General features: G+C 47.1%; 1 protein-coding gene and 1 long non-coding RNA gene across 2 annotated transcripts in view; both read right to left on the bottom strand.

Moving 5' to 3' along the window:
- Positions 1–19500, bottom strand: part of LOC148129481 (uncharacterized) — a 342063-nt gene that overhangs the window by 68794 nt on the left and 253769 nt on the right. The gene's annotated exons all lie outside the window — the stretch shown is intronic.
- On the bottom strand, positions 4229–9328 carry LOC113430587 (ras-related and estrogen-regulated growth inhibitor-like protein A). Its single transcript, XM_026693021.2, has 4 exons — positions 9100–9328; positions 6790–6843; positions 6588–6664; positions 4229–4896 (listed from the first exon to the last, which is right to left on the bottom strand). The coding sequence occupies exons 1-4, from the start codon at positions 9212–9214 to the stop codon at positions 4471–4473; spliced, it is 672 nt and encodes a 223-aa protein (XP_026548806.1). The 5' UTR covers positions 9215–9328; the 3' UTR covers positions 4229–4470.

Raw genomic sequence — 19500 nt, 5'->3', positions numbered from 1 at the left:
TCTGAAATGATATAGGGTTTCCTGCTGAGCAGGAGTTGGACTAGAAGACCTCCAAGGTCCCTTCCAACTCTGTTATTTTATTCTATTTACATATTACATATCTAACCTGCTTACATATTAGTACACTAGCTTGACACCCGCGCTTCGCTACGAAACTATGTGGTCAAGTTTAGTTTTTTGGGAGGAAAATAAAGGAGGGGGGGGAATTGTGCCTCTGCCTACCAGCATCCACCGGTATTCCTCTGACTAGCGTCCTGTCTGTGAGAGTTGAGGGCTGCTTGGAAACTGAGAGTATTTGCTGTGTGAGCAAGGAGACAGCAAGGAGCCTGGGCGTGGCTTAGCTCAACTGTTCTGTACTAAAGCTGCTTGGTGCTGTGAAACTGAAACTCCTCTCCTCTGCTTGTGTTTTCCATTTGGAACAGGTTTCTTTTCAGGGGGGAAAGGGGGAGAACTCCTTAGCAGAGTTAGCTGGAGTTAGCTCAGGAATTCTGGGAATTGAAGTCCACACATCTTAAACTTGCTAAGTTTGAAGACTCTTGTGATAGATGATAGATAGATGATACATAGATAGATGATTGATAAATTGATTGATAGGTAGGTAGGTAGGTACGGAGAGGGAGAGAGATGATAGGTGCAGGGGTCTTCAACCTTGACAGCTTTAAGGCTTGTGGACTTCAACTCCCAGAATTCCTCCTCCTCCAGTCATGTTAGCTCAGGAATTCTGGGAGTTGAAGTCCACAAGCCTTAAACTTGCGCAGTTTGAAGACCCTTGGCTTATGGCATCTTATCTTGCAAATCCAAATATTGGCCGCCTGGAATGTTTCATGCAGATGAGAGAATGGCTGGCTTGAGGAAGAAATAATGAAAACTGGCATTCCAATAGGCTGGCAATACAAAACCATCATTTGTTTAATTTTGTTGAAGAAACCACAGTTTGCCTCATTCATACCGGTTACAAGCAATGATTTTCATACCACAGGGTTTGGGAATTATACAATATCATGCCAACAACAAAAAAAATACTGTACAGGTAATCCTTGACTTCATTTAGTGGCTGTTCCAAGTTAAAACAACACTTAAAAAACGTGACTGATGACAGTTTTTCAGTTATGACCTTTAGAGCATCCCTGCAAATTTTAGGTTGCTTGGCAACTGTTTCACATTTATGACAATCGCAGTGTTCTGGGGTCACATGTTCCCCTTTAGCGTCCTCCTGACAAGCATAGTCAATGGGGAAGCCAGATTCACTTAACAACTGGGTTACTAACTTATTAATTGCAGTGATTCACTTAGCAACTGTGGCAAGAAAGGTCGTAAAATGGGCAAACCTAACTTAACAACTCTCTCCCTTAACAACAGAAATGTTGGGCTCCATTTTGGTCTAAAGTTGTGGACTACCTGTAGTAGAATCATGGGTGTGAACCAGCTTCAAAATACATCAAGGCCATTATTCAGGTCCATTTTATATGTTAAAAAGCAGCTTGTTATAGCAATTGGCATGGCTGTAATTTAAGGAATAAACTCCAATAATGAACCTCAAATGAGCACGGCAGTTTGCATCTTATTGTTCTGACCCAGACTTCCTGAACGGTAATCACACACAAACTTATTTTAAAAGCAAGGCTGATTTTATTGGAATGCTAATCTTAAACAGTTCCCCAAGATAAGCACACACCTTTCTGTTCTGTGAAGTGCTGCCAAAAACAAGTATCAAATGAACTAGAAAAGAAACCAACCGAAGTACAAAGAGCTTCAAGGATGACTCTGAACTGATCAAACTACTTTGCTTCCTGCAAAGGTTTAGTCATCTTGGCCTGACTTTTATACCTTCTGGGAGGGGCAATCACCTCCCAGCCTTACTCCCGAGTTGCCCCTTTTGTCTCAGCTGCTCTCGCCTTCTAGCAGCTCTGCACATACGCACACTGGGAATAGGCTCCCCTTGCTCCTCTGCCTCGCTGCTGCCAGATTCCGGAGGCTCTGGAGTCAGCACCCCACTCCCAGATGGTCCGGGCCCCAGGACCCTCGTCCGAATCCTCTCCAGACTCCCTGACTGGTCCCCGTTCTTCCCCACTGTCCAATTCTGCTGCCGGCTGCACCGGCTGCCAGTGAACCACAACACTTATCCATAAAAATGTATTTTTTTGAAAAAATACTTAGGTTGCCAAATCCAGACCTAATCTATAGCTCCTCTCTGATTTCCAAAGTTTTAAACAAACGTGGTAAGAAGAGAAGAAAACACGTCACCCATTTTGCCTTCCCTCCTACACTGTACTTCTTTTAAAAAGGGAATTGTGCAGAGTTCAACTGAGACTGGAAAAGAACTTGGCGTGATGCCTAACTTTCCAAAGAGCCGAAAGCCTCATGCCTTCTTATCTGAGAACTTAATTGAAGAAAGCATGCTGGGCAAAGGCAAGTACAGTACATTTTTTGCATTGAAGTCAGCTCTTGTTTTCTTCCCAACAAACCTAATAATTTCTTCAGTCCCTGCAGTCTCCAAAAGACTTCAGAAATTTATTCATGTTTCGGAGAAGGGGGGGGAATGCAATTGCTCCATTTAAACAAAGAAAATTGGCTGCAAAGTGAGAGTGTTATATATAAACATCTGTATCTCTAGGTATATACAAATGGATGAGAAATATCGGTCTCTGCTCTTTTCACGTTCTTGGACCTGCAGGATGTAGCCCTGGGTTGAGAAGATAAATGGGGAACTTGTCAAATTTGCAGACAAGACACCAAGCTGGCAGGAATAGCCAGCTTTCCAAGAGATAGGCTCAAGATACAGAAGGATCTGGACAGACTTGAACACTGGGCACTATCTAACGAAATGAAATTTAATGGTGGGAAAAGTGAGGTTCTACATTTAGGCAAGAGAAACCAAATGCACAGGTACAGTATAGGTCAGTGATGGCTAACCTATGACACGCGTGTCACTCATGACACGCCGAGGCACTTTGACTGACACGCCTGTTGGTGTGGGGAAAACCTGCACATTTAGAGGCTGCCTGTGCTCTGCTCCAATCCCTGCTCCCTGCTTGTGGCGTGGAGGCGTGGTGTCACCGCTGCCACAAGATCTTTGCAGCAGAGAACCAGTTTTAACCGCCATCAACTGAGGTTTGTCAGTTTCATTACCTCAGGAACGCGACAGGAGGAAAGGAGATCCATGAGGTTCATAGCCCTGTAAGGTGGCCTTCCGATCCCCACATCCTGCACCTGCAGCCCTGAGACCAGGGAGATGAGTTTCACAGCCCTGTGTGATCACCCCAGCCCAGTCCGTCATAAACCAAATTATTGATATTTCTTGAAGTGACACACGACCCGAGGAAGGCTACACTTTTTCCCGATTTTCGACACATCAAGCTGAAAAGGTTAGCCATCACTGGTATAGGTGGTACCTGGCTCAATAGTAGTAACTGTGAGAAGGATCTTGGCAGTCCTAGTGGACAGTCACTTAAATATGAGCCAGCCTTGTGCTGCAGCTGCCAAAAAAGCCAACACAATCCTAAGCTGTATCAACAAGAGGGACAGAATCAAGATCACGTGAAGTGTTAATGCCACTTCATAATGCCTTGGTAAGACCACACTTGGAATACTTCATCCAGTTTTGGTCACCATATTATAAAAAGGATGTCGAAGCTCTGGAAAGAATGCAGAGAAGAGCAACAAAGAGAATTAGGGGAATGGAGGTTAAAACATAAAAAACGGTCGCAGGAAGTGGATATGTCTAATGAAAAGAAGGACTAGGGGAGACACAATAGCAGCCTTCCAGTATTTGAGGGGCTGCCGTAACGAAGGGCAGTGGTGTCAAGCTATTCTGCAAAGCACCTGAAGCCAAAACAAGAAGCAACAGATGGAAACTAATCACGGAGAAAAGCAACCTGGAATTAAGGAGGAGAAAATTTCTGCAAGTGAGAACAACCAACCAGTGAAACAGCTTCCCTCCAAGAAATTATGAATGCTCCAACACGGGAAGTTTTTAAGAAGGTTAGACAACCATATGCTCTTAGTTCTTCCTGCCTGAGCAGGGGGTTGGACTAGAAGACCTCTAAGATCCCTTCCAACTCTTGGTATTCTGTATAGATGCCAGGTTATTAAAATGCCTGTCATCCAAGAACATCTACGTGTATTCCTGTTCCATATTCTCAAAGTCTGAGCAATAAGCCGTACGTGTTGATAAACTCTCTCTTAGAAATGGAGCCCTGTGCAAATCGCTAGAGAGACAATTTGTTCTGCTAGCACAGGAAGATTTACTATTTCTCACTGGTTTCCCATGGCAATCAGGAAGAACATTTCAAGCTGTGCAGAGAGAAACCAGCACATCACGTACGCGTTTCCTTGCTTCCTTCTGTCATTTTTTATTTATTTTTTAATCTGAGCGTTCCTGCGAGAAGTAATCTCTGATCAGGTTCAAGCAGCCTTCGTCAGCGTCTTCTATATTTCAACATTTGCTCTTAGTTTCCCCCAGCCCAAGTTTCACTTGGTCCTCCTCCGCCCAAACCCAAAGATGGCCGACATGCTGCGGACTATCTCCCGGAGGCCCATCGCCTTCTTTGTGAAACTCTTCGAGTCCTGGACCATGTTGAGAAGTTCGTGGAAGACCAGCAGGGAACCGTGGTAGGTCTCGGCGGTGGAAATTTCAAAAAAGCCAGAGTTGGTGGACAGGGCCAGAAGTCGGCCTTCCTCGCTGGACACGGCCCGCTGGTGCGCCAAGTCGCGTTTGTTCCCCACCAGGACAACGGGCCTCCGCCCTGCCCCGTTCCTCCTCTTCAAACGTCGGAGCCAATGGAGCTGATGGCGGGCGAAAGCGAAACTGGCCCGGTCGCAGATGCTGTAGACGACGATGAAACCGTCGGCCCATCGGAGCTGTTTCTCGTTCAGGTAGCTCTGGAGGTTGGACACCTATGGAGAGTCACAGAAGAGCTTATTCAAGGACTAGATGGATACCCGTGCTTCGCTACGAAACTATGTGGTCGGGCTTAGTTTTTGGGGAGGAAAATAAGGGGGGGGGGGGAATTCTGCCTCTGCCCACCAGCATCCATCGGTGTTCCTCTGGCTAGCATCCTGTCAGTGTGTGAGTTGAGGGCTGTTTGGAAACTGAAACAGTATTTGCTGTGTGAGCAAGATTTCTCCTTATTTCCAGGTTGAATCTTTCCTTGGTCAGTTTCCTTGTCTGACCTTTGGATGCCTTGGAGAATAGCTTGACCCCCTTTCCTCCTCTTCTTTGGGGCAGCCCCTCAAATACTGGAAGGCTGCTCTCCTGCCTCCCCTGGTCCTTCTCTTCCCTAGACTAGCCAGGCCCGGTTCCTGCAACCGGTCATCGTATGTTTTAGCCTCCAGTCCCCTCACCATCCTGCTCTTCTCTGCACTCTTTCCAGAGTCTCAATGTCTTTTTTTATAGTGCAATAACCAAAACTGAATGCAGTAGGTACATTCCTACAAAGAGTGAGGGGGTGTGGCTCCCAAATACCTCTTCTCAAATCTAAGCATCGAGGTTCTAATGTAAGGGTCTTCAAACTTGGCAACTTTAAGACTTGTGGACTTCAACTTCCAGAATTCCTGAGCTAACATGATTGGAGGAGGAGGAATTCTGGGAGTTGAAGTCCACAAGTCTTAAATCTGTCAAGGTTGAAGACCCCTGAATTCTATCAATCAATCAATCTATCTATCTATCTATCTTTATCTATCTATCTATCTACCTACCTACCTACCTACCTATCACCTATCTATCTATCTATCTATCTACCTACCTATCACCTATCTATCTTATCTATCATCTATCTATCTATCTATCACCTATCTATGTATCTATCTATCACCTATCTATCAATCATCTATGTATCTATCTATCATCTATCTATCTATCTATCTATCTATCTATCTATCTATCTATCTATCTATCTATCATCTATCACCTATCTATCAATCTTATCTATCATCTATCTATCATCTATCTATCTGTCTGTCTATCTTATCTATCTTATCTATCTTATCTATCTTTCTATCTATCTATCTATCTATCTATCTATCTATCTATCTATCTATCCATCCATCCATCTATCTTATCTTATCGATCTATGTATCTATCACTTATCTATCTATGTATCTATGTATCTATCTATCTATGTATCTATCACCTATCTATCTATCACCTATCTATCTATCTATCTATCTATCTATCTATCTATCTCTATCTATCTCTATCTATCTATCTATCTATCACCTATCTATCTTATCTATCTATCATCTATTTATCTATCTATCTGACTATCTATCTATCTATCTATCTATCTATCTATCTATCTTATCTATCTTATCTATCTATCATCTATCTATGTATCACAAGGGTCTTCAAACTTGGCAAGTTTAAGACTTGTGGACTTCAACTCCCAGAATTCCTGAGCTAACATGACTGGAGGAGGAGGAATTCTGGGAGTTGAAGTCCACAAGTCTTAAAGCTGTCAAGGTTGAGGACCCCTGCTCTAATGTAACTAAGAATGGGACTGTCCTGTGGACTGGACAGCATTGCCAGTGTGTTTGTGTTGTGTATGTGCGTGTGTCTCTCTGTGTGTAAATGGGGGCATGATGCTTACCTTTGGGCAGGCTGAGTCCCAGATACTAAATGATGCTCTCCGGCCGGCCATCTTCATGTTGTGATTATAAATGGATTCTGGAGGTAAGAATTTTTTTAAAAAAATCAGTTATGTGACGAAGGGAGGAAGGACAGCAGAGAAAGAAGAGAAGAGAATTAGAAAGAATGGAGGGGTTGCCACAGGAAAGAAGAGAGTCGCTTACCAATATCCCCGTATTCACCAATGAATCTTCGGGTCAAAAACCTGACAGTCAAAGCTGGAAAGGAAAGAGGAAACTCTTGTCATGGCTGCCATCTCTTCTATCCAAGCTTCAGGAGGTGACAGCCTGACCTTAGCAACGGGGAGGATGGTGGGGAGATGCCTTTGGACCCCTCCTGTTTGTGGCAGCCCCTTAAATATGGGGACACGGCTATCAGGTCACCCCTAGTCCTTCTTTTCTCTAGATTAACCATACCCAATTCTGGGTTTTAAAAAAGAAGCAGATAAAATTGGGTAAAAATACACAATTCTGGGTTAATAACCATAAAACTGGATAAGAATGCACAATTCTGGTTTAAAAAAACTGATAATTGGGTAAAAATACACAATTCTGTGTTGAAAAAAACAAAAAAATGGATAAAAATACACAATTCTTTGTTTAAAAAAACAAAAATTGGGTAAAATACATAATTCTGTGTTAAAAAACAATTTGATAAAAACACACAATTCTGGGTTAAAAAACATAAAAATAGGATAACAATACACAATTCTGGGTAAAAAAAAACCTGATAAAAATTGGGTTAAAATGCACAATTCTGGGTTTAAAAAAAACATAAAAATTGGGTAAAAATACCCAGTTCTAGGTAAAGAAAAAACTGATCAGGGCTTGGTTTTTCCTTTTTCTTACTGAAATGAGGCATCCATGGACTCCCCAACAGAATGACTCATAATTCAGCATTTATATCAGCTGGGGTTCAAAAGGCTTAATTTAGTTAGATTCCCACCAGGTTTGTACAAGGCAAACAGGACCTCTTACCCTTAGGGAGCTTTGCTTAAAACCAATCACCCAGGTAACCCTTGAGTAGGGGAACAACCAAAATTGCAAAATCCAACCTGTAGCTTAATCTCACCTGGCAACCCATCTTTACATGGAAACCATTCTTTGGGGTACAGGTGCTTTCCTGGAAAACCCAAAATCTACCTCTGTCATCAGGCATTTATTGAAAAGGCCGGAGTAATGAAAAAGCAATTTTTAAAACCAACCAGCCATGGAATACAGGTTGTTCTCGACTTACAACCACAACAGAGCCCACAATTTCCATTGTTAAGTGAGACATTCCTTAAGCGAGTTTTGTCCCATTTTACGACCTTGCTGGCCACAATCGTTAAGTGAATCACTGCTCTTGTTAAGTTAGCGACACGGTTGTTAAGTGGATCTGGATGCCGCTTGTTAGAAGGTTGCAAAAGGGGATCATGTGACTCTGGGATGCTACGACTGTCGTAAATACGAGTCCGTTGCCAAGATTCTGAATTTTGATAATCGTGACCACGGGGATGGTGCAAGGATAGTGTGAAAAAAACGGCCATAAGTCACCTTTTTTGGGTGCTGTTGTAACAGATCACTAAATGAACTGTTGTAAATAGAGGACAGCTTGTAGTGGCAAAAGTCTTGCTAATTTCTCTCCTCTCAGCTGTGTCCCAAGGGACTCAAGCCAGGCATTGGGGACAGCTTGTCCCCTGGGGAGGTTTTTTTGCCCCTACACACCACAACCCTGTAAGGTAGGCAGGAAAGCGAGATAAAAGCTGACTTGGAGTTAGGGATCCTGGGCTGCATCAACAGAGGCATGGAATCAAAACCACACGAAGTATTAGCACCGCTTTCTAAAGCCTTAGTAAGGCCACACCTGGAAGGCTGCAGCCAGTTTAGGTCCCCATGTTGTAAAAAAAGATGTTGAGACTGGAAAAAGTGCAGAGAAGAGCAACTAAGGCTTGGAGACTAAAACATAGGGAGAAGGGCTGCAGGATTTGGGTTTGGCCAGTCTAGAGAAAAGAAGAGGGACAATAGAATAGCAGTTTTTGAGTATTTGAGGGGCTGCCCCAAAGAAGAGGGGGTCAAATTATTCCCCAAAGTACCTGAAGGCAGGACAAGAAGCAATGGATGGAAACTCATCAAGGAGAGAAGCAACCTGGAACTAAGGAGAAATTTCCTGACAGTGAGAACAATTAACCAGTGGAACTGCTTGCCACCAGAAGTTGTGGGTGCTGCTCCATCACTGGAGGTTTTTAAGAAGAAATTGGACAGTCACTTGTCTGAAATGACATAGGGTCTCCTGCTTGAGTCAGGGGCTGGACTAGAAGACCTCCAAGGTCCCTTCCAGCTCCCGGGCAATGAAGAAATGCGGCCCAGTCGCATTTCCACGCTGGCTGGGGAGGATAGTTGTTGTAGTCTGAGCGCAGGGCTCAGGTTAGCGAAGGTGCCGTCCGCAGAAACGAGCCAAGAGATCGCTCCGGAGCGGCGGCGGCGGCAACTTACCCGATTTCCCCACTTTCTCCGCCCCGATGACCAGGACGTTGGCTTCCAGCTTGGGCGAGATCCCTTCGGGCATCTTCCCGGCTTGTCGGAAAGCCGTCTTGAGTTGCACCAACATGGCAAACCGGCGGGGCAACAGCCTCGCGGGCGGGCGAGCGAAGCGGAGGAGGAGGAGGAGGAAGAGCCCACCTGACGGCGCCACCTGTTACCCGGCGAGTCTCGCTGTACAAGCCGAGCCGGCCGGTGGGCCAGCCTTTTTATACTGGGGGAGGAGCTTCCGGCCAGAGAGGGCGGAGTCGGCCACGCCCCGCGTCGCGCGAGGACCAGGTGCAGCCGCTAAGGGGCACGAGATGCGGGGGCGGGACGGAGGGGCTGAGGCGTTGCTGCGGAGGGGGTGTGTGTGAGGGTGGGGAGGAGGAGGGAGAGATTGGGGAGGGGGCTGAGGTGCTGGTACTGAGGTGTGAGAGAGAGAGAGGGAGAGAAAAAGTGGGAGAGAGAGAGGGGGGAGAGGGAAGGGGAGAAAGAAAAGAGGAGAGAGGAAGGGGAGAGAGGAGGAGGAGAGAGGGATTGTGGGGGCTGAGGTGCTGGTACCCGAGGTGTGTGAGAGAGAGGGAGAGAAAAAGTGGGGGAGAAAGACGAGAGAGAAAGGGGGAGAGAGACGAGAGAGGGAGAGAGATAAAGAGAGGAGGAGGAGAGAGGGATTGGGGGGCTGAGGCACTGGTGTGGAGGTTGTATGTGTGAAAGAGAGGGAGAGAGAAAGGGGGAGAAAGGAGGGAGGGAGAGGGAGAAAGGGGGAGAAAGAGGAGGAGGAGGAGAGGGACAAAGAAAGGAAGCAAGAGCAGGAGAGGGAGAAAGTGATAAGGAAGGGGGTGTGGGTGGAGGAGAGAGGGAGAGAAAGAGGAGAGAGGGAGAAAGGAGGAGAGAGAGAGAGAAGGAAAGAGGGAGAGAGGAGGAGTGTGGGGGTGTCTTTAACCAAAAAGTCTGGTAGGTAGAAGAACAACTAAGATGATTAGAGGGCTAGGTGCTAAAACATGATGAAGAACGGTTGCAGGAATTGAGTCTGGCCAGAAGAAAGAAGGAATTAGGGGTGACATGATAGCAGTCTCCCAGTATTTGAGGGGCTGCCCCAAAGAAAATGGGGGTCAAGCTATTCTCCAAAGCGCCTGAAGGCGGGACAAGAAACAACCAAGGATGGAAACCAACCAAGGAGAGAAGCAACCTGGAGTGAGAGCAATTAACCCGCGAATTGCTTGCCACCAGAAGTTGTGGTGCTCCATCACTGGAGGTGTTGAAGAAGGGTCTGGACAGCCATTTATCAGAACTACAGGTCGTCCTCGATCTATGACTGCAATTGAGGGCAAAATTTGAGGACCCTCCCCCAAAAAGGTGAGTTTTGCCCCATTTTACGACTTTTCTTGCCGCTGAAGTTGTGAAATTACTCACCTGATTGTTGGGTGTATTTGGCTTCCCCATTGATGTTGGCTTTCTGCTTTCTCTCTACTGCCTGCTGCTTCCTTGCCATCTTCTCTCTTTGGTGGACCCACTGTCTCCTTGCCTCCCCCTTGTTCTGTATGTGTCCAAAGGATGGGAGGAAATCTTCCAAAAGGCCAGATCCTGCTGGAGCTCAGCAATTGGTTGGCTGTGGTCTTGGAAGGAGGATCGGGCAGGAGCACCCTCTGGTGACCAGGAAGGAGAAAAGGAAGACGTGTTGAAAATGAGAATGTTCTCTGGCCACTTTAAATGGCACTTAGACTTATATACCGCTTCACAGTGCTTTCCGGCCCTCTTTCCAGAGTCAGCCTCTTGCCCCCAACAATCTGGGTCCTCATTTTACCCACCATGGAAGGACGGAAGGTTGAGTCAACCTCGTGCCAGTCAGGATCGAACTGCTGGCAGTGGGCAGCGGAGGGAGGGAAGGAAGGAAGGAAGGAAGGAAGGAAGGAAGGAAGGAAGGAAGGAAGGAAAAGACAGAGATGGATGGATGGATAGATTAGATAGACAGACAGGCAGACAGACAGAGCACTTAGACTTATATACCACTTCACAGTGCTTTCCGGCCCTCTCTAAGTGGTTTCCAGAGTCAGCCTCTTGCCCCCAACAATCTGGCTCCTCATTTTACCCACCTCAGAAAGACAGAAGGTTGAGTCAACCTTGAGCCAGTCAGAATCGAACTCCTGGCAGTCGGCAGAATTAGCCTGCAATATTTCATTCTATAACCACTGAGCCACCATGGCTCTTAAAGCTTAACATTTCAGCAGAATGGTGGAAAAAAGGCTGGGTGGTCCCCTGTTCTACTACTATTAAGGGCTGTAGTGGTAAGAAGACCAGTGGGTTGGACTAGATGATCTCCAGCTCTGACATTCTGTTTTTCCAATTCACAAGGCCATTTGGACACAGGCCCCAGGAAAACGTATAGCTAAAATTGTACAGATAGTTGTTGACTTAGGACCACAACGGAGCCCAAAATTTCTGACGTTGTGAGGCATTTGTCAAGTGAATTTTGCCCCATTTTACAACCTACCTTGCCATGGTTGTTAAGTGAATCATTGAAGTTGTTCAATTAGTAACTCGGGTTGTTAAGCAAATCTGGCCATTGACTTTGCTTGTCAGAAAGTCGCAAAAGGGGATCCCGTGACCCCGGGGACACTGCCATTGTCATAAGTGTGAGTCGGTTGCCAAGCGGCTGAATTTTGATCACATGACAGGATGGTCGTAAGTGTGAAAAGCGGTCCTAAGTTACTTGTTTTCAGTGCTGCTGTAGCTTTGGAACAGTCACTAAATGAACACTTGCAAATCGAGGACTACCTGTAAAGGTTCCGGTGGGTTACCTTGTTTTGCAGCTGGCGGTCCTCCTGATTATCTTTTAATCAATCTTTTAAAGCAGGGCTCTTCAACCGTGGCCCCTTTAAGACTTGTGGACTTCAACTCCCAGAATTCCTCAGCCAGCAAAGCAGGGGTTGTGGACTTCAACTCCCAGAATTCCTGGGAGTTGAAGTCCACAAGTCTTAAAGGGGCCAAGGTTGGAGACCCCTCTTTTAAAGCATTTACTCAGATGTGGAAGGATTCCTCCAGCTTCATGTAACAGCACAGTGGCTAAAGACGATGGACTCGGAGCGCTGCGGGTGGGTGGGCTGGAATGCCAGGTATTCCTGGGCCAATTCTGGAGTGGGATGGCTATTCCCGCTTCCTCGAGAGGACCAGTTCTTCCACTCTCCTGCCAGGTCTTCTCATCCACCTTACAGCAGGTTGAGGGCAGGTAAGTCAGCCTGGGGGAGGGGAGTCAGCCGGCCTTTGCAGCCGTTTATGACTGGGGAAAGGGCATCGCTTGGATTCCAGGTGGTCTGCAGTGGGTTTAGGAAAAGTCACCACGGCCAATTCACCATAGCTGACTCACTGCGGCCTACTCACTGCAGCCAATTTGCCATGGCCAACTTGCCACAGCCAACTCACCGCAGCCAACTTGCCACACCCAACTGACTGCAGACATTGCCACAGCCAACTCACTGTGGCCAACTCACTGCAGCCAATTCGCTATGGCCAATTCACAGCCAACTCACTGTGGCCAACTCACCACACCCAACTCACTGCAGACATTGCCACAGCTAACTCACTGTGGCCAACTCACTGCAGCCAATTTGCCACAGCCAACTTGCCACAGCCAACTCACTGCAGCCAATTTGCCACAGCAACTCACTGCAGCCAATTTGCCATGGCCAATTCATAGCCAACTCACTGCAGCCAACTCATGTGGCCACAGCCAATTCACTGCAGCCAATTTGCCACAGCAACTCACTGTCGCCAACTCACTGCAGCCAATTTGCCACAGCCAACTTGCCACAGCAAACTCGCCATGTCCAGCTCGTCATGGGACAATTCTCCATGGCCAACTCATTGTAGGACAACTTGCCACAGGACAAAAATGACATAATATGGAAGAAATGGTGGAATAGAATCATCAAAGAAAGGCTGCAAAAGGTGGGGGGGGGGCAGAATGAAACGTGAATGGCAAAAATTAAAATCATTTTCAAGAATTCAAACGGTTGAGATTGTCTTGCGGAGAGTTTTGCTGCGACGAATTGACTGCTGCGAATTGTCCCGTGGCAAGTTAGCTGTGGTGAGTTGGCCACAGCAAGTTGGCCATGGAGAACTGGGCAAGGCTAGTCCAGGGAAGAGAAGGACCAGCGGAGACAGGATAGCATCTTCCAATATTTGAGGGGCTGCCATAGAGAGGAGGAAGGGAATAAGCTATTCTCCAAGGCACCTGAAGGCCAGACAAGGAAGAATGGATGGAAACTGAACAAGGAGAGACTCAACTTGGAAATAAGGAGAAACTTTCTGACAGGGAGAACAATCAGCCAGTGGAACAGAAGTTGCCTTGGAAGTTGTGGGAGCTCCATGCCTGGAGGCTTTGAAGAAGAAGCCTGTCAGAAATGGTGTAGTCTCCTGCTTGGGCAGGGGGTTGGACTAGATGACCTACAAGGTCCCTTCCAACTCTGTTAATCTGTTGATTGTCCCATTCTGCCTTTAGCTGATGCTCCTGTGAGACCTTCAGGTCCAATGTGACCACACAGGTCAAACCAGGTTGGAGGCCTTACTCCCAGGCCAGAGTGAGGGATGCCACCCTCTGTTGTGGCTGGGAAGCCACAAGTGAAGGGCTGTGGACAGATGTGTGGAACCATGGCCACTTCTGCTCCCAGAGGTTCAACCATTTCGATCTTCAGCCCCAGCAGCTTTCTCAGGTGAACGGGTCAAATCCTAGATTGAAAAGTGTGTTACATGTATACGCTGCCCCAGGTTGCTGTGAGGCGAGCATCATAATAAACTATAAATTATTACAGGCAGTCCTCGACTTACAACAGTTCCTTTAGTGACCGTTCCAAGTTACAACAGCGCTGAAAAAAGTGACTTAGGGTCGTTTTTCACACTTACAACCTTTGCAGCATCCCCATGAATGTGATCAAAATTCAGCTGCTTGGCAACTGATTCATACTTATGACCGTTGCAGTGTTCCTGGGGTCACGTGATCCCCATTTGTGACCTGACCAGCAAAGCCAATGGGGAAGCCAGCTTCGCTTAACAGCGGGGTTACAAGAAAGGTCGTAAAAGGGGGGAAAGCTCACTTCACAAATGTCTCACTTCACAACAGAAACGTTGGCCTCGATGGCAGTCGTAAGTCGAGGACTCCCCGTATTTTTTCCCCCCCACCAGCAACGTCAGACAGAATTCTTAGGATTCCTTGACACTGAAACTGGTTTGAGAACTGGTTTGCTTTTGGCAGGTTCAGGAGCCTGGGGGCTGTTTCAGAAGTGAGGCCCGGCCAGATTCCTCTGCAGGGTTGCGTGGCGCAACCCTCCCCAGCCTGGAATGAGGGGACTGTAGGTTCTCGGTCAAAGGGATTCCGTGGACCCCCAAAACGCAAACATTGAGAACCCCAAGTTGACCTAATTAATTTAACACGATTGATTAAATAATCCAGGAGAGAAGCAACCTGGAATTCAGGAGAAATTTCGTAACAGTGAAAACAATTAACCAGTGGAACTGCTTGCACCAGAAGTTGTGGCTGCTCCATTACTGGAGGGTGTCAAGAAGAGACGGGACAGCCACCTGCCTGAAATGGTATAGGGTATCCTGCTTGAGCAGGGGGTTGGACTAGAAGACCTCTGAGGTGCCTTCCAACCCTATTATTCTATGTTTAGAATAACCCTGTTATTCTATGGTTGCAGGAACTGGGTATGGCCTGTCTAGAGAAAAGAAGGACTAGGGGTGACATGATAGCGGTGCTCCAGTATCTCAGGGGCTGCCACAAAGAAGAGGGAGTCAAGCTATTCTCGAAAGCATCCAAAGGCAGGACAAGAAGCAATGGATGGAAAGTAACCAAAGAGCTAAACAACCTGGAATTCGGGAGAAACCTCCTAACAGTGAGGACAATTAGCCAGTGGAACTGCTTACCACCAGAAGTTGTGGCTGCTCCGTCACTGGAGGCTTTTAAATAGAGACTTGGACAGCCACCCATCTGAAATGGTATAAGGTCTCCTGCTTGAGCAGGGGGTGGACTAGAAGACCTCCGATGACCCGCCCAGCTCTATTCTGATTAATAGATCATGAGTCGCATGCCTTAGGGCCCCTAATCTCCAACCTGGCTGAGGAATTCTTGGTGTTGAAGTCCGCCAGGCTTAAAGTTGCCAAGGTTGGAGACCCCTGAACTAGAAGATTTTCCGAACTCTGTTATTCTGCTACTCTGACCCACATTGTCCCTTTCCTGGTGGACAACTATGGAGGGGCTGAATCAGGGACTCCCTGCCCCTCTCACATCTATGTAGGCTTACTTGAAGGAAACCAAAGCCCTCCGCAACCTGGTCTCTGCGGAAGGCTTGGATTAGGGCAGGGGGTCGGCAACCTTAAGCATTCAAAGAGCCACAAAGTTCCCCCCATTGAATTCTGGAGCCGACCGGAAGTCCAGTTCCTCCTCCTAGCACGGCATCTTTTTCCCTCTACCTATCCTAACCCGAAAGCCCTATCAATTGTGGAGCGACAGGGAGCCGGAGTAGAAGGATGAAAGAGCCACATGCGGCTCCAGAGCTGTGGGTTGCCGACTCCTGGATTAGGAAAAGCCAAACGTAGATCACCGTCTGCTTCGCCAGTCTCCTTGACTCCCTACCTCAGCTCTTAACATCAGCAAGCTAAAACAAAACAAAAAGGTTGGCTGGCTGTTTGGATTACGTAGGGAGTTGGCAAGAAATAAATGAGCTTTTTAATCTTGAGCAGCAAACATTCAGCCTCGGCCCCTTTTCCTTTCACAATTCAGAGTTTGTCTCAAATCTGCCTCATCCAGCGTTCCTCATCTCTGCCCACACAACCAGGTTAAAAAATTGCCCGCTTGTTAACCCCCTTGGTTGGTTGATTCAGTCTTGCGGCCGTGGCCTGGAGTTTCGTGACCACCTCATGAACTTGACTCAACTGACTTAAACCGCATTCTGTCTTTCCTCCGTGAGGGTGTGTGCCTGTGTGCCTTCTAGTCGGTCGTGACACCCCCGATGACTGTCTAGAAAAATCCCCTGTGGTAATTTTTGGCAGGATTTCAGAAAGGGCTTGTCATTACCTCCTTCCTGGGGTGATGTGATGCCCCGGGGCGTGGCATAAACACAACACAATCAGATAATCAGTAGGAGTTCCTTTATTCACTCCAACTTTGCCCCCAATGTCCTGGCTGGAGAAAAACTCTCCCAGGAACAGCCTTTGGTTGCAGAGAATCAAGTCCAAAACGTGATCAACACAAACTGTAACTATAAGTCCAATCAAGGCAAGATGAGGTCATTAGTCCAGCAGGGCAGGAGCAGGAATTCCAGATGTGAAGGCACAGCAATAACTCAACACAGTTGGGAAGATGCCAGGAACGCAGATAACTTTGGTCAACACAAGATAAACTCACGTTTGCTCCCAGCAGCTGCCACACTCAGCTTGCATCTCTTTTAAACTCTCATTCCCAGCTGTGGCTAATGAAGGGGATCAGGGCCCTTTCCTTCTCTGTAAGCCACACAACCCACATTCCTCTCTTCTCCGTTCCTCCCTGCGTGCCTGAGGATGAAGAGGATGTGGGCCTGGGTCTTCCTCTGAACTCCCTCTCCCTTGTTCTACCTCTTCCCTGCTCTGCCCAGATGGACTTTGCCCGCCCCCAGTTTCTTCCAAGTGGGAGCCGCACTCCCACTCCCTGTCAACTGTTTGTCTTCCTCCTCGGATTCAGACTCCAACAGGGGCATGACAGTCAGGAATAGGCTCTAGGTGGCCCAGTTGGCTTTGTGCCTGGGGCAGAACTTGAACTCAGGGTCTCCCGATCTCTGTAGCCTGATGTTTCAACCAAACGGCCTCTCTTCCTTTCATTGCACTTCTTCAAAACTGAACTTGGTTGCTTAACAGTAAACGTGGATCCTTGTACTAGTCAGGGGTTTAGACTAGGTGACTGCCAAGGTCCCACCTGACATTCTGTGGTTCCATGGTTGTTCAGTGAACTGTGTTAGTCCTGAAAGTGGATTTAATACGCTACATATGTTTGGAATGGGATAGAGGGGAGGGGAGGAGTGTGGTGGTCTCTCATGAATGAAGACACTGAGGCGGTGTCTTGAAGCCAGATCGGGATGAGAGCACAAAGCAGACTCTGACACCCCCTTTTATTAGAAGCAATCCTTGTAACAATTTTGTTAGTGTCTTGTCACAAATGCATTACATCACACAAAATGCACTGCTCATTCACATAAGCATACAAAGCTGTAAAGTTTAAGTTTGCTACAATTCTGGGTAAGAAATGGCAACGTTCTGACCTTGTTCCTTGCTTCGTGTTACAGGCAACTACCAGAAGGCCCGTTGCCCTTGCACATACAAAGAACAGATAACAATTCCCACATCTCCTCTGTTTTTCTTTTTTAAGAGACAGGGAGTGTTTTAGTTCCAACCTTTGTCAGGCGCGTAGGCAAGAGTGCTGTGCATGCTGATGTTATCCATGGCGTTCATGACTTCTTCGACCATCACAAACATCTTGTCCTCGTCTGGATCGTCACAGGTTGGCTCTCCCATCTCATCTTCGGATGGCAGTGGTTCATATGTGTTAGTTATTTGTTGATTCCAGAGAGCCATTACCTGCGCAGTGGCTTTTTTCTCAGCCAAAAGGGATAAACTGTTAGAAATAGTGCGTACAAAGATAGGTAATATAATACATCCCGCAGCAATCATACCAATAAGCGCTATAATAGCTTGCAAAATTTTGGGAACCAGGATCCAAACATGTCTCTAAAATCAAGACCATTCCATGTTTGTACAGGTACATGCGCAATCTTGATCATTCTATCAGTAATTTGTTGAATAACTTTTCCACTATCATCTACCTCAATACAACAATTACTAAGGTTAAATTTTCCACACACTCCTCCTTCTTTGGCAAGGAGATAATCTAAAGCCAAGCGATTTTGCATAATATAAGTTCTAGACCAGGGATCCCCAACCTTTTCGATGCCGCGGCCCGGTTCCGGCGTCAGCTGGGCGCCGCGGCCCGGTTCCGGCGTCAGCTGGGCGCCGCCATCTTTTTGACGAAAAATCACTTCCGGTGGCGTCACGAAGTGATTTTCGTCAAAAATAAGCGGCGCCAGCGCTCCGGTGAGCTTTTTCGGGTAGAAATGAAAAGCTCACCGAAGCGCTGGCGCCGCCATCTTTTTGACGAAAAATTGCTTTTTTACCAAAAAGATGGCGGTGCCCAGCAACCAGCGGCCCGGTAAGGCTTGTTCCGCAGCCCGGTACCGGTCCGCGGACCGGCGGTTGGGGACCCCTGTTCTAGACAATGCACTTTCTTTAGCTAGTGTTTTCAAAGCAAGAGCAGTTTCATTGGTTATAATTTCTAATATAGCTTGCAACCTTATAATTCTATTGAGCATATATATGGGGGTATACCAATAGTTGTAAACAGTGGTGGCCCCCACGTTAGTCCCGGACACCTTTTGGAAGAGATATTTGTTTTCCTGTAGATAAGATCTTTGCCAGCTGTGTGAGCCGCAGGTAACTCCTGCAGCGTCGTTAGGACCTTGACCTTTGTTGATGGCAAAGCAAGCATCAAAACACACAGAAGTGTTAGTACCCCCCCGAGTGACATTATGGGCAATGTACCCATTTTTTGCTTGACTGGTTGAGGACATTGAGGCAAGGTCAGAGCTGGATCCTCCTTTGTAGGCATAGACATAGACATACAGCGAGGCGGTGATGGGCCCCACAGCCTTTGGTTCGTAGCATTGGATACCTTGTTTGGTGTAGCATCGTGCGTATTGAGTGTTGTTATGCAGACAAGGGGAGACTGTCATGGAGTTGCATTCAGGCTTCAAAGTATGATAGATCTGGGTGGATTGGGTCTTCGTTCCGCTGCGAGTAGTTTTGATGCAGGCGTCGCAGGAGGATGGGGTGGCTGTCGTATCGGCAGGAACGATGTGGAAGCCCAGGAAGCAAATGATGAATGCAGCGGGCAGCTTCATGATGCTGATGTAGGCAAGGCTGGTTTGGGTAGAAAAGGCCTTACTTGTCGTCCGGGGACCCAGATGGTGGTGTTGCTGTAGGAAACAGCAGCGTACCCTCGTCCCCAGGTTATAAGTTCAGCAGGTCCATGCCATGTGGGATCTGGCAGCTGTCAAAAGTAGACTGGAGGTCTAGGTTCAGGATGAGGCGAAGAAGCGAAATGACGTGATGCCGCCGAGCATGGGGGGAATCCGGACTCATTGAGGAAGTTAAGAGTAAATAAACAAACATTTAATGCATTCTGGAGTCCTGGCAACCCTGTGACAGTCTTAAATTTGAATTTAAACTGTCTGGCCAAGGCTTTTTTGTTTTGATGAAAATAGCTATGACTGTCCCAGGGTGTTTGTTGTGAAAGAA

The sequence above is a fragment of the Notechis scutatus genome, chromosome 14 (assembly GCF_049901735.1).
Source record: "Notechis scutatus isolate UNSWTSFEM ecotype Mainland chromosome 14, rNotScu1.2, whole genome shotgun sequence".
Taxonomy (NCBI): Eukaryota; Metazoa; Chordata; class Lepidosauria; order Squamata; family Elapidae; genus Notechis; species Notechis scutatus.
This window is presented reverse-complemented; position numbering and strand designations above follow the sequence as displayed.